Genomic DNA, 14,863 nt, shown 5'->3' with positions numbered 1-14,863 from the left:
CCCTCTGGCGCAGCTCCTTTTACGGCCTTACCTCAATTCCCCATCCCCGGGCCTCCCCTCCTTCCAACACACTCCCACAGTCTCCCCATCAAATCCCTTCACCCATCCCCATCCAGCACCCAACCAAGGGAACATTCATACACGTAGTTAAAACCATATATACAGCAAACATCCCCCCTACAACAACAAACCCTCAATTTGAGTCCAACTTTTCAGTCTGTATAAAGCTCCAAGCCTCCTCAGGCGTTTTGAAATAGTGGTGCCGAACCTGGAATGTGACCCACAATCGCGCTGGCTGCAGCATACCGAACTTCACCCCTTTCCGATGGAGCACCGCCTTAGCCCGATTAAAGCCAGCTCTCTTCTTGGCCACCTCTGCACTCCAGTCCTGGTAGATTCGGATCTCTGTGTTCTCCCACCTGCTGCTCCGCCTTTCTTGGCCCATCTCAAGACACACACTCTGTCCATAAAGCGGTGAAATCTCACAACTACAGCCCTTGGCGGCTCGTTGGCCTTGGGTCTCTTGACCCGGTGCGCCCCATCTAGCTCCAGGGGCCTCGGGAAGGCTCCCGCACCCATCAGCGAATTGAGCATCGTGCTCACATATGCCCCGGCATCGGGCCCCTCCACTCCTTCAGGGAGACCCAGAATCCGAAGATTCTTCCTCCTCGACCTATTCTCCAGGTCCTCAAATCTTTCCGCCCACCTCTTGTGCAGCGCCTCGTGCGCCTCCACCTTCACCGCCAGGCCCAAGATCTCGTCCTCATTCTCCGAGGCCTTTTGCCGCACCTCTCGGATCGCCGCCCTTTGGGCCTCCACTAGCTTCTCAATCGCCGCCTTCATTGGCGGCAGCATTTCGGTTTTCAGCTCCTCAAAGCAGCGTTTAAGAAACCCCTGCTGCTCCTGCGACCACTGCACCCATGCTGCTTGGTCTCCACCCGCTGCCATCTTGCTTTTTCTCCCTCTCACTTTTTGCTGCTCCAAGATCACTTTTTTCACCGCTCCACTCCTGGTTCAATCCATATACTGTCAGGGGGACCCTGCTATCACGTTCCCACGCTGGAAGCCGTCAAACAAGTGCCGTTGGGGCCCCTCTAGAGAGCTCAAAAGTCTGTTCCCGGCGGGAGCTGCCGAACGTGCGACCTATCCAAGCATGGCCGCAACCGGAAGTGACCGCAACCGGAAGTTAGTTTTGAATTGTTTTAACAGAGATCCAGCATAGACATGATGGGTATCTTCCTATGCTGTAAACTTTCAAGGTTTCACGGTTGCAAATTATTCCAAAGGCAGACAGAAAGTATAAAATTAACTATGTAACTCAAGTTGATTAGCCAAGAATATTCAGTACATTTGTTTACTTTCCTACATTTAAATAGCTTCCTATATTACAACAGGGGTTATACGTCAAAAAGTACTTGATCGGCTGTAGTGTGTTTTGGGACATCCTGTGGTCATGAAATGTTAAAAAGCTTACTCCCGCATGTAGTTTTTAAAAAACTTTTTACATTATAAACTTAGTAAAAATATATAAATTTAGAGTACACAATTCTTTTTTTTTTCAATTAAGGGGCAATTTAGTGTGGCCAATTCACCTCCCTGCACGTTTTTTTGAGTTGTGCGGGTGAGTCCCACGCAGACGCACGGAGACTGTGCATACTCCACACGGACAGTGGCCCAGGGCCGGGTTCATCATAAACATCTAGGTCCAATCTAAATTCTGATTCCCACATTTGTAATGTAACCCACATATAAGCTTAATACACTGTAGTTACTCCACTTGTGACTCTATTTGTTCAGTTTATTTTGGAAACTGCCTAAACAAACTTGTCATATTGTAACTGCACCCTCATATTGTTCAGCTGCAGCATTGTCACAAGTGGAGTAACTACAGTGTATTAAGCTTAGATGTGGTTTACATTGCAAATGTGGGAATCAGAATTTAGATTGGAAATGTAAAACAGAGAGCAGAATGCCTGTCTTAAAATGCAGAATGAATTACATCTTAAGTTAATCATATGTTGCAGTTGTACTGGATGTTGATGAGGCTGCACTTGTAGTATTGTGTTCAGTTTTGGTCATCTTGATATATGAAAGATGTTATTAAACTGGAGAGAATACAGAAGAGATTTACAAGGATGTTGCCAGGATTCATGAGTCATAGGGAGAGACTGGACAGGCTAGGACATTTTTCTTTGGAGCGCAGGAGACTGAGGAGTGATCTTATAGAGGTGTATAAGATCATGAGACGCATGGATAGGGTGAATTCACTCAGTCTTTTTCCCAGGATTGGGGAATCAAGAACTAGGGGGCATAGGTTTAAATTAATCATAGGGGGGGTTGTGAGAGGAGAGTCTGAGGAGGGTGTATGCATCTTCGTCATTGCTAGCCTTAGTCTTGTTCATAGAATCATAGAATTTACAGTGCTGAAGGAGGCCATTCGGCCCATCGAGTCTGCACCGGCCCTTGGAGAGAGCACCCTACCCAAGCCCACACGTCCTCCCTATCCCCGTAACCCAGTAACCCCTCTTAACCATTGTGGACACCAAGGGCAATTTAGCATAGCCAATCCACCTGGCCCGCACATCTTTGGACTGTGGGAGGAAACTGGAGCACCCTGAGGAAACCCACGCAGACACGGGGAGAACGTGCAGACTCCGCACAGCCAGTGACCCAAGCCGAGAATCGAACCTAGGACCCTGGAGCTGTGAAACAACTGTGCTAACCACTATGCTACCGTGCTGGCCGTTAAGAGGGGAAAGAACTAATGAGAACCTGAGGAGCAACTTTTTTTTTTTTTTTTTTTTTTTACACAGAGGGTGGTACATATGTAGAATGAGCTGCCGGAGGAAGTGGTTGAGACAGGGACATTGACAACACTTAAATGCCATTTGGACAGATACATGGATAGAAAGGTTCAGAGGGATAAGGGCCAAATGCAGACAAATGGGGTTAGCCTAGATAGGCTTTTTGGTTGGCATGGACCAGGTTGGGTGGAAGGGCCTGTCTCCGTGCCATAGATTCCAGGGTTATGATTCTATGATTTCTATGCTATGACCCCACTTCACCTGAAGATAACGCTTGGTTTTGACTTTTCATTTGTAACATCATGGTAGACTGACTAACTGTAAGAAATTGTATGAGCATTTTCTTTTAAGTGCTATGCTAAAATCAAGCAAATACTGCACAATATATTTTAGTAAGCTGCAAAAAGTCACAGTATAATTGGCCAACTGATTCTTTTACACTGTTGTGAAAAATCGACGTGAGAGAAAAAAGTGCAGGGATCGATCTGAGAAATGGGGCTGACTGGATTGCTCCATGGAGTCTGCACAAACACAATGGGCCAAATAGTCTCCTGTGGCGTAAATAACTGAATTTTATTAGTCAAAATGTTAAATAGGCAAAACATCTTGCAAATACTAATATGTATAAACCATATAAAATGTCCAACAGTCCATCTTGGACTTTATTCTGACCTTCGATTAGACAACATTGATTGTTAGCTGCAAATCAATTTAAGAAAACTGCTTCCAAATGTAACTGTTTTCAGTTCTCCTGCAGCTGCAGAATATCACTTAAGTACCACAAAATGGATAAAACTGAATTAAACACGAGCCCTGGTCTTTTAAGAGACAAAAATGTGGGTAAACCTGTGCACAGTAAACCTGTACAATTTCCACATTTTTGCATGGATGAAACTATCTAAATTCATCAGTATTCTAATAGTCTCTAAACTATGTTGGCAACTGGAAGCAGCTCAATTCAATACTGTAGCTAAAACAATTCTGAAATATAGCAAGTAATAAAAGAGCAAATTTATATAAACTGTTTTAATGTTTTCAGGATCAATTTGGATTGTTAAATATCTTTGCTCTGTATTTTGATTCTGGTTTAACCTGCAACGCCCAGTTAGACAGCTCTATCAACATTAGTTACACCCTTCTTTGGATTGCAAGGCTCTGAAGGGAGATGATAATCCCTACCTTATACAAGACTAAGTAATTTTCATGCTGCAGTAGCCTAACATCAAAGCCACCATGGTCACCTGTTACACCAAATGATAGTGCTAGAAATAAATCTTTCAATACAAATGTATTCAGTTTCTCTATCTAATGTATAATTTATATATTCTATTCAGAAAGGAAACCTGCTTTATGGTTACTATGTAACACGTACTGCTGAATTTCTAATTAGGTACGTTTATCCCTCAAAAGGCTTACCAGAATTTTGAAACACTTTCTCGGGTCAATTAGAAGGTCATAATTTTCACAATGTTTCTATTTCTAGAAGAAATGTTGTGAAGTCTATAATCTTAACCAGGTGCAACGTTTGAAATTGGGTGAAAAAAAGAGTGCGTGTGTTTTATTATTAGAACACAGATTAAACTGAGAAAGAGGTATTCACAGTAGATGTTTTGTTTTGGGTTTCAGTGGAGTACTCTGTACTCTGCCATTTATGGATAGCTAAAGGAACATGTGGTTTGAATTCAGTTGGGGTGTACGGTCTACATCGCATTGGCATTGAAATTCAAACACAATGCCGCTCAATTGTATGACATGAACTGACAGCAGCATCTTTATCCAGCAGAGTACAGACCATACTGCTCGGCTCTTGGAAAATCCAAAATAAAATGTCTGAATGTATATCGCTTCAAGTGCAGGACAAAATGCTTCAGCAGCATGTCTCTTTTTCCACCAATATTCAATTTCTGTACTACCAAGTGAACATTTTCTATGTTCTAATAATAAAACACAACATTCAACCTTTCACAAATTTAAATCTCATTGAAAGTATAAGAAACATTGTGATGTTTATAGAAACTGTACCATTGTTATAATCACGACTTTCTAATTTACCCTAAATAGATTTCGAAAATTCAGGGATATTGCCCATAACTTTTAAACAGTTTACAAGTTCCAATTGTCCACTAGTTCAAAATATCTTTTAAGGGATAAAACTCATCTGACTAAAAATTCAGTGGTACATTTCATACAGCAACATGCTGATGGATATGATTATGCAATTGGTCGGCACTTGCTGAATAATCCTGAGTGCGCTAATATAGTTACACTAACAACCAAAGATATTCAGTCAAATTTGTAATGTGGCTCATTGACCCTTTCTAGAAATAACATACATTGATATGCAGAGATGTTTCTGCAAACTAAAGGAATATGATCAGGTCTTGAAACTGCTTTTGAATTACGCAGAAGCATGGAGAGTGTATAGTTCTCCATTATTTTCTCCATAGCAATGACGATGTCAGAGTCAAATTTCCAACTAATCACCATCCGTTTTCTCCACTAATTTAAATTTGGCATTCTTACATTTGTCCAAATTAGTGCAAGACCAAAGCTTCGGCAACATGTCTCTTTACAGCAATGAACAAAATGTTATCTCAAGTGTGTGAGTCTGATAATCCAATATCATCTTTTCAATTACATTAATCATTTGGAAATTTTAGCTCATTTTTATACAAAACAATACGAGAAAATATTCATTGGAACATCTGTTCCAAACGAACACCAGCAAGTTCATGAACATCATAGTTTAATAATATTCACTTGTGATATGAAGATCCAAAAGAATTATCATCTGGAAATTACATTGTGCAATAGCAACATGTAATATGTTGAGATTATATCCCTTCATCTTCTATTTCCTGAAGATATTCAAATTGTTTTAAAATAAATAAGTTTTAGTTAGTGTGCAAAAGAATGTCATTCACACTGGTTCACAGGTGTTTAATATTTGCGCGCATGAATAGGCTTGAACTTGCTTGACGTGAGTGAGAGATTTTTTTAAAATTTAGAGTACCCAATTCTTTTTTTGCAATTAAGGGGCAATTTAGCATGGCCAATTCACCTACCCTGCACACCTTTTTGGGATGTGAAGGTGAGACACAGGCATACAAGGGGGGAATGTGCGAATGCCACACGGAGAGACCCAGGGCCGGGATCGTACCTGGGCTCTCGGCGTAGTGAGGCAGCAGTGCTAACCACTGTGCTACCACGCCACTCAAAAGTGGGAGTGAAAGATCTAGGTTTGTACTCGGGAGTTTAGAAGGATGAAGAGGTGATCTTACTGAAACTTACAGGATACTGCGAGGCCTGGGTAGAGTGGATGTGGAAACGATGTTTCCACTTGTAGGAAAAACTAGAACCAGAGGACACAATCTCAGACGAAAGGGACAATCCCTCAAAACAGAGATGAGGAGTAATATCTTCAGCCAGAGGGTGGTGAATCTGTGGAACTCTTTGCCGCAAAAGGCTGTGGAGGCCAAATCACGGAGTGTCTTTTTGACAGAGATAGATAGGTTCTTGATTAATAAGAGGATCAGTGGTTATGGGGAGAAGGCAGGAGAATGGGGATGAGAAAAATATCAGCTATGGTTGAATGGCAGAGAAGACTTGATGGGTCGAGTGGCTTAATTCTGCTCCAATGTCTCATGGTCTTATTTAATCTCAATAGCGATGGCAATTTATTCTGAGCAGGGAAAACTGAGCTTGTGCTTAGTGGAGTGAAAGATCCAGTTTGTGCTTTTCTTTGGTTAACATACACACTACTTCCACTAGCTCACCCAGAAGTAACTTTGTATCTTCCCTCTCAGCCAGACAGATGACATAGTCATCATTGGTGTTAACCTACAAGCTATTTTTAAGTAACCTGCTACGGCCAGTTTTCACCTTTTCATTCAAAATAATATAATTTGTTATGACACGGTTATCACTGTATCTCGGGTCAGAACAGCTGGGGTTGGGAAGGCGAAAGAAAAACTTCTCTAAATGGGAAAAAAAGGTTATAAGAGCCAGAGCCTACCCTCAAAGCTGATTGATAGAAAACAAATCTTGCAAATTAAGTTGCCTCCAAGCACAGTGTAAACTTATGTGCAGTGAAGGGGTGGCAAATAAATAGGTTAGGTGAATTGGCCATGATAAATTGCCCTTAGTGACCAAAAAGGTTAGGAGGGATTATTCGGTTACGGGGATAGGGTGGAAGTGAGGGCGAGACATCATCTCAGATGGTGATGTCTCGCACGAGGGGACATAGCTTTAAATTGAGGGGAGATAGATATAAGACAGATGTCAGAGGTAGGTTCTTTACTCAGAGAGTAGTAAGGGCGTGGAATGCCCTGCCTGCAACAGTAGTGGACTCGCCAACACTTAGGGCATTCAAATGGTCATTGGATAGACATATGGACAATAAGGGAATTGTGTAGATGGGCTTTAGAGTGGTTTCACAGGTCGGCGCAACATCAAGGGCCGAAGGGCCTGTACTGCGCTGTAATGTTCTATGTTCTATAAGTGGGTTGGTGCAGACTCGATGGGCCGAATGGTCTCCTTCTGCACTGTATGTTCTATGTTAACTTATTGTTTGCAGACAGTTAAATTAGGGCAGGAAGATGACAAATTTAGAATGCGAACGATGGTTACAGATTGCGAAGCATCCACATTTCCCAATGTAAGTAAACCATGGATATTAAATCGATTGAAGGGCTAGGTAATAACTGTTCACTTGAATTTGGACCTAAGACAATGTGTATATTCAATCACCATGACAGAGATTAGAGCACTTGATTTAAACTACACTTCAATGTAATACCATGGGAGTGCTGCACAGTTTTAGGTGTTTTTTTTGGACAAGGTATTCAACATTTGCCCTCCCAGCTGGATGCAAAAGGTCCCATGACACTATTTAAAGAATTGAATTTCTTATAATAATAATAATCTTTATTGTCACAAGTAGGCTTACATTAACACAGCAATGAAGTTACTGTGAAAAGCCCCTAGTCGCCACATTCCGGCGCCTGTTCGAGTACACGGAGGGAGAATTCAGAATGTCCAAATTACCTAACGGCGCGTCTTTCAGAACGTGTGGGAGGAAACCCACGCAGACACAGGTAGAATGTGCAGACTCCGCACAGACAGTGGCCCAAGCCCGAATTGAACCTGTGACCCTGGCGCTGAGAAGCAATAGTGCTAACTACTGTGCTACCGTGCCACTCAAAGCGGCCTGGCCAAAATTTATTGCTCAATCTCCATCACAACTACAGATTATCTATTTATCTCATTGATGTTTTTTGGAATCTTGCTATGTGTAAATAAGCGACTACTTATCTCTACGTTACAACAGTGGTATTTCATGAAACTTTTAAGACATCCTGTGGTTGCGAAAGTTGCTGTATAAATGCAAGTTCTTCCTTTACCTTTAAGTTAAATACCTGCTGTAATATCAATGCTTAATCTTGTAAGAATATTAGCTGTGTTAACTTAGATCTTAATTAAATGAGTAATAGCGACAATACAAAAGCAAAACATCGCACATATTCGAAATCGGAAACAAGAACCAGAAAATGCAGGAAATACTCAGCAGGTCGTAATTGTGGAGACAGAAACAAAGTTAATGTTTTTTTTTTATTCATTCATGGGATTTGGGCATTGCTGGCTAGGTCAGCATTCATTGCCCATCCCCGAGGGCATTTAAGAGTCAACCACATTGCTGTGGATCTGGAGTCACATGTAGGCCAGATCAGGTAAGGATGACATTTTCCTTCCCTAAAGGACTTAGTGAACCAGATGGGCCTTTATGACAATCAACAATGGTTTCATGGTCACCGTTAGATTTTTAATTCCAGATTTTTATGTCAGGTTAATGACCTTTTTCAGATGTTACATCTGTATTTCATTTGTCTTTGATAACATTAGCAAGTGGTTAGCTCATTTTACTTAGGTTGTTCTGCATTTCGATGGTAATTTGCTGAGGGAGTAACTGTTACATTTACTTTGCACTCTCAATGGACGAGTTTAGATGCGTTAACTTGAGATCTTATAAGCTATAAATAGTGTGTGATGGGGAGAAAGAGAAAAGACTCATCCGGTACCTGTAGCATATTTAGACAATATATCTGGAAGGATAAGACATTACACAATCGTTACTAATGTCTTAAAATATACATAATCTTTTTGAAGACACTCCAAGTACACAACCTGAAGTACACAACCTAATTCAAACTGTAAATAAATATATATACACAAACAAATAGTAATTTTGACTTTAAAACTTTTAAGTCCACAATTAACATACCTTCTGCTTTATGAAGCTCCAATGCCAGCTGCTCCCTAGCCTTCAGCTCTTCCTTAACTCTTTCAAGAAGTTCTGTTTGGCGTTTACGTAAATCAGTAATCTCAGTTTTCTTTCGGACAGACTCTCGTATAAGTTCTGTCTGAGTAATCCTGGCATGATCAAGCTACACACAAAACACATTACACAAATTAGTTTTGGTCAACTATTTATCAGTTCTTAATAAATTATTTACATACATTATAAAAACTAAAAAATTAAGTGCATGTATTAAATAGTGCAATGAACATGTTTAGGTTTTGTGTCTACACATGAAACATGTTTTGAATGGAGATGGTGGTTAGTTAGAAGCTACAGTGTATTCACTGAAGGAGGCAATACAAGCCTTTCCTATCCCACCTTTTTATTATTCTTATGATTAACAGAAGACACTCAAGACAAATTGCAATCAATAAAGTTCACTGTATTAGAGGCTACCTAATCCTAAAGATTCTTAACAAATAATTCAATTCCTCTCCATTTATCTGACATACATAAGCTTAATGGGTAAACAATTGAAGTCATATAAACATAGCTGGCTGAAGGCTTGAGGTATTAAACAAGGTGACTGGTTTCTAAATCAACCAGTTCCTCCATGGCAACTGATACGTTCTGGAGCAGGATCGGTGGGAATATGAATAAGGATGCCAGATCACTTCCTTCACTGACGGGCCCTGACTCATGGCAGAACCACCAAAGCACAAAACTGGGTGCTAAGACCTTGGCTAAACCGATCCTATATCAATTTCTGTTCCTAAATGTTATGAATATGATGCAATTTGTGCCCATTAGTTTGTTAAAATTAAAGCATATTTATAGTTTGGTGTATAATTGACTAGACTCTTCAGAGAAAATAAATGTTAGAATGCTATTCTTCTCATCACTGTTGGAATTTCATTTTTCACGGGAATTTACATCCATGCTTTCCATGGATTTGTGATGCATAAGCTAGAAAGTATAATTCACAAGTCTTTGATTCTGGAGCCCAGCATCTGCGCTCTTCTTTCCGTAGCTAGTTACTATGACAATGTACACTATAAATTATCTATTACTTGCCCTCAAAGTATGAAATGTATTTACTGCAATAAAACTTAGGGTAGTTTTCAAATACTATTTCTCCAATTCAATTTAAGAAAGGGAAGGACAATATAAATAATACTGAACTTTTAGTGTGTGCTGAATAGGGACTTCCGGTGGCCGCCATGGAATGAATGGTCACACATTTAGTGGCTTCTGCTCAAGGTGGAGTTTTTAGGTCTTTTCATGCTTGAAGGATGTGGGATTTGAGGGCAAACAGTGCAGGTGTGCCCAGGGATAGTAATGCTCCTCTGGTGTTGCTGGTGGATGGATCAGCGGACAAGGAGCGCCACAAGAAAGAAAGAGCAGTTGGAGCAGGAGACTTTTCGAGTTGTGCCACAGGTAAAGATGGCGGAGGGCAAGGGGCCAGTGGTCGATGGGGCAGCTAGTGGAATTCTTGAATAACAAGTTCTGGCAGCAGAGAAAAGAACCCTGGAAGACCTGGCCAAGGTAGTAGAACCGCTGATTGAGCGAATCAAGCAGAGGCTGGAGTCCCAGGGCCAAGCGATTCAGAAAGGAGGCGCTGAGGAAGCATGAGGAGCAGTTGGCCTAGTTGGTGGCAGAGCTGGGAGTGATGGGGGAAAGTCAGAAGAGGCTGAGGGATAAGGTAGAGGACCTGGAGAGCCGCTCCAGGAGGCAAAATGTTGAGGATTGTTGAGTTGCCTGAGGCATTGAAGGTGTGGAGGCCATTGTATATGTGGCAAGTAACTGGAGATGTTGATGGGGGAATGGGACCTTTGATCGGCCTCTCAAGGTGAACCGTGCGCACAGGGCGCTGACGAGGTCGCAGGTGGGCGAACCGCCAAGGGCGATGCAGCTGCATCGCTTTTTGGATAAGGAAAGGATCTATCGATGGGTGAGGCAGACCAAGAAATGCACCTGGGAAGGGACTGAGCTGCATGTCTAGCAAGGCCTGGGTGCAGAGTTGACGGAGAGGAGGGCCGGGTTCAACCGGATAGGGGCTGTCCTCTTTGAGAATGGGGTGAAGTTTGGAGTATTATACCCGGCCCGTCTGCGGGTGATGTTCCAGAAACAGGAGCTCTATTTTGACACGGCAGAAGAAGCAACAGAATTTATGAGGGACATTGGACTGGGAGAAGTGTGAGGACATTGAACTTTGGAGGAGATTTGTGTGCTTTTTAAAGTGTCTGGAAGTGGGTATTCCGGGGCAGGTCTTGGCAGGAGAGCAGAGATGGTGAATGGGCCTTTTGTTATCCATTGTGTGTTGGCGGTTGGATGATCGTTTTTGGGGGGGGGCACCATGGTAGCTGGACAGGCTAGTTAATGGCAGTAAAGTGAGGGGTTGCCAGGAGGAAAGTGTGGCAGGGCAGGGGGGCCGCATGGGGTTGTTTTGTTTGCTTGAAGGTGGGGGAGGGGGGGTTGATGGCAGGAGGGGGGTTGATGTGGCGCAGTTGGGAAGGGATCGATGGCGGTGGACATCTGAGGGTAGGCCTGGAGGGGTGCATGATGCAGGCTGGCTCAAAAAGGGGTATGGCTGATCAGCAGGAGGAGGGGAAAGGGGAAAGGGAGCCCCCCCCCCGATCAGGCCGGTCAGGTGGAACGCAAGGGAGTTGAATGGGTCGGTTAAACAGCCGCGTGTGTTCACATATCTGAGTTTGAAGACGGACATGGCATTTGCATTTTTGCAGGAGACACACCTTAAGTTGGGGGATCAGGCAAGGCTTAGAGAGGGATGGGTGGGGCAGGTGTTTCATTCGGGGGCTGGACTTGAAGACAAGGGGTGTGGTGATGTTGGTAAATAAGAGGTTTGCATTTGAGGTGGGGTGCATTGTGGCCGATCCAGGGGATTAGTATGTGATGGTCAGTGGGAAGTTGGAGGGGATACCAGTGGTCTGGTAAATGTTTATGCCCTGAATCAGGATGACATGGACTTTATAAGGCGGGTTTTGGGGAAGATTTCTGACCTGAACTCACATTGGTTAATTATAGGGGTGATTTTTTAATAGGTCATAGACCGAGCTTGGAACAGTCAAGTTCCAGGGTGGCGAGAGCCGAGGGGGTTCATGGAGTGCATTTGGGGGGGGACCAGTGGATGGCGAAGGAGTTTTCATACGTCTCCCATGTGCACCGGGTGTACTCCCGGATTGACCTTTTTGCAATGAACAAGGTGCTGCTGGCGGGTGTGGCAAACTCAAGAGTATTCTGCGATTGTGGTTTCTGATCACGTGCCGCATTGGGTGGATTTGCAGGTGGCTCGGGCGGAGACCCAACGGCGCAGTGGAGGCTAGTCGTGGGGTTGATGACAGATGAGGAGGTGTGAGAGTGGCTGAGGGCTGCCATTCAGGGCTATGTGGAGTTGAACTACATGGGAAGGTCACAGCTGCCATGTTGTGGCAGGCACTCAAGACTGTAGTTAGAGGGGAGTTTATTTTGATTCAGGTGCACAGGGAGAAGACAGAGCGGGAAAGGCTTTTGAGGGTGGATAGGAGGTATTCGGAGGCGCCAGAGGCAGGGTTGTTGAGGAGAGGCAGAGGCTCTATCTGGAGTTTGGGCTAGTCTCTACAGATGGGTTTTGTGACGGGAAGGCAATTGTCGTTGAATGTGCGGAGGCTACTCAATGTAATTATGATGCCTTCGGAGGGGCAGGAGCTAGAGGTACTGGTGGTGATGGATGCAGAGAAGGCTTTTGATCGGGTAGAGTGGGAGTATTTGTTGGAGGTTCTGGGGTTGTTCGGACAGGGGTTGTGGATTGGGTCCAGCTGCCATATAAGGTGCCAGGTGCAAGTGTGGGACAAACCGTGTGAGTTTGGGGTACTTTGGGCTACACCATGGGATGAGGCACTGGTACCCGTTCTCCCCATTGCTTTTTTCCTTGCCGATATAGAGCTGTTGGCAATGGCACCTAGGGCGTCGAGGGATTGAGTGGGGGGGGGGGGGGGGGGGGACGGGGGGGGGGGGGACATAGGGTATCACTGTATGCGGATGACCTGTTATTACATATCTCGGACGCAGTGTGTAACATTGGAGGTTACTATTGAATTCTGGGGGAGTTCGGGCGGGTGCAGACAGTGAAAATGACAGTGTTGCCTAGGTTTCGGTTTGTGTTTCAGAACCTCCCTATCTTTGACCCCAAGTCATTCTTTAGGAAGGTCAACGGGCTGATCTCAAAAGGTATATGTGGGCAGGAAAGGCCCTGCGGGTGCAAGTGGCTTTTTTGGAGCGAGGGGGGTTGCCGAATATGCTAAATTATTGCATGGTGAATATTGCAATGGTGCGTAAGTGGGCTGTGAAGGGGGTGACTGGTCTGGGGCAGGTCGAGACGGCGTTGTGTATGGGAATGAGTTTGAGGGCTTTGGTTTGGCGCCTTTACCGTTCTCGCCAGGTACTCCACGAGCCAAGTGATGCTGTCGGCCCTAAGGGTGTGGGGGCAGTGGGGGCAGCATTTGGTGGAGGGTGCCTCAGTGTGGGCACTGATCTTCAACAACCATAGGTTTACAACGCCTGGGCTGGATCAGAGGTTTATGGAGTGGCGACAGGTGTGGACTGAGCTGTTTATAAATGTGCAGGGCTGGAGGACTTGTAGGCGTGTATGAGTGGCCCAAGGTGAATGGTTTTAGGTACCTGCAGTATCGGAATTTTGTGAGGAGAGATGTGCGCCGTTCGGAATTTTGTGAGGAGAGATGTGCGCCGTTCGGAATTTCGTGAGGAGAGATGTGCGTTGTTATTTCTTGTGCTGCAACCCCTGGGGTTGCAGGACAATTTGCTGTAAAAGGATGAAATAGGGGAGAAGGTGTTGGATATGGATAAGGAATTGATGGAGTGGGAGGGATCCCTGGTGGGGGGTATTAAGCATAAATGGGAGGAGGAGCTGGGAGGAGAGGTGGGGCCGGGACATGGGTGGAGGCCTTGTGGAGAGTGAACACGTCATGTGAGGTGAAGCCTCATCCAGTTTAAGGTGGTGCATAGGGCTCATATGACGGTGGCAAGAATGAGTAGTTTGTTTGCAGGGTAGAGGATAGATGTGGGCATTGCGCAGGGTGCCTGCGAATCACATCCAAATGTTCTGAGCGGGTCCAAGACTGAGGGGGTCTGGCAGGGGTTTTTGGACATGATGTCCAAGGTGTTGGGTGTGGTGGTGGTTCCGAGTCCGGAGGTGGTAATATTTGGGTGTCGGAAGACCCGGGAGTCCAGGTGGTGAGAGAGGCAGATGTTTTGGCCTTTGCCCGGAGACGGATTTTGCAAGGGTGGCAAGACTCAGAGCCGCCGAAAGCCGGAGTGTGGATGAGTGATCTGGCAGAATTCTTGAGGCTGAAGAAGGTCAAGAGGGTTGACAGAAGGGTTCACCACAGGTGGAAACAGTTTAACGATTTAAAAAAGAGGTTTGAGGCATCAGCAAATTGAGGGGGGGGGGGGATAAGGGGGTTAAAATGGGGAAGGTGGGATGTGGCGGGATGTTAGTATCGGGGGGGGCAAGAGGGTTGTTGTTGTTTATCGAGTTGGTGTATTGTTCTTCTGATATTTTGTGTATATATGTGAAAATGCCTTGAATAAAACCATTTAAAAAAAAACATATAATTAATGGAAATTTTAAAACTTATAAGCTTATGGTCTACCCAATTTGTATTTCCAAAGTATCAACATTTAAATGCTTTCAAAATGGTAGATTGAATAACGAATGAAGACTACCACAAATTACATTTTAAGT

General features: G+C 44.1%; 1 protein-coding gene across 1 annotated transcript in view; it reads right to left on the bottom strand.

Moving 5' to 3' along the window:
• akap9 (A kinase (PRKA) anchor protein 9) overlaps positions 1–14,863 on the bottom strand; it is a 395,737-nt gene that overhangs the window by 160,853 nt on the left and 220,021 nt on the right. The window contains 1 exon segment of the mRNA XM_072508693.1: positions 9,085–9,247. Within this exon segment, the coding sequence (XP_072364794.1) occupies positions 9,085–9,247 (163 nt within the window).

This window comes from Scyliorhinus torazame, chromosome 6 (assembly GCF_047496885.1).
Source record: "Scyliorhinus torazame isolate Kashiwa2021f chromosome 6, sScyTor2.1, whole genome shotgun sequence".
NCBI lineage: Eukaryota > Metazoa > Chordata > Chondrichthyes > Carcharhiniformes > Scyliorhinidae > Scyliorhinus > Scyliorhinus torazame.
The sequence above is the reverse complement of the archived record's forward strand: the minus strand, read 5'-3'. Positions and strand labels throughout refer to the sequence as shown.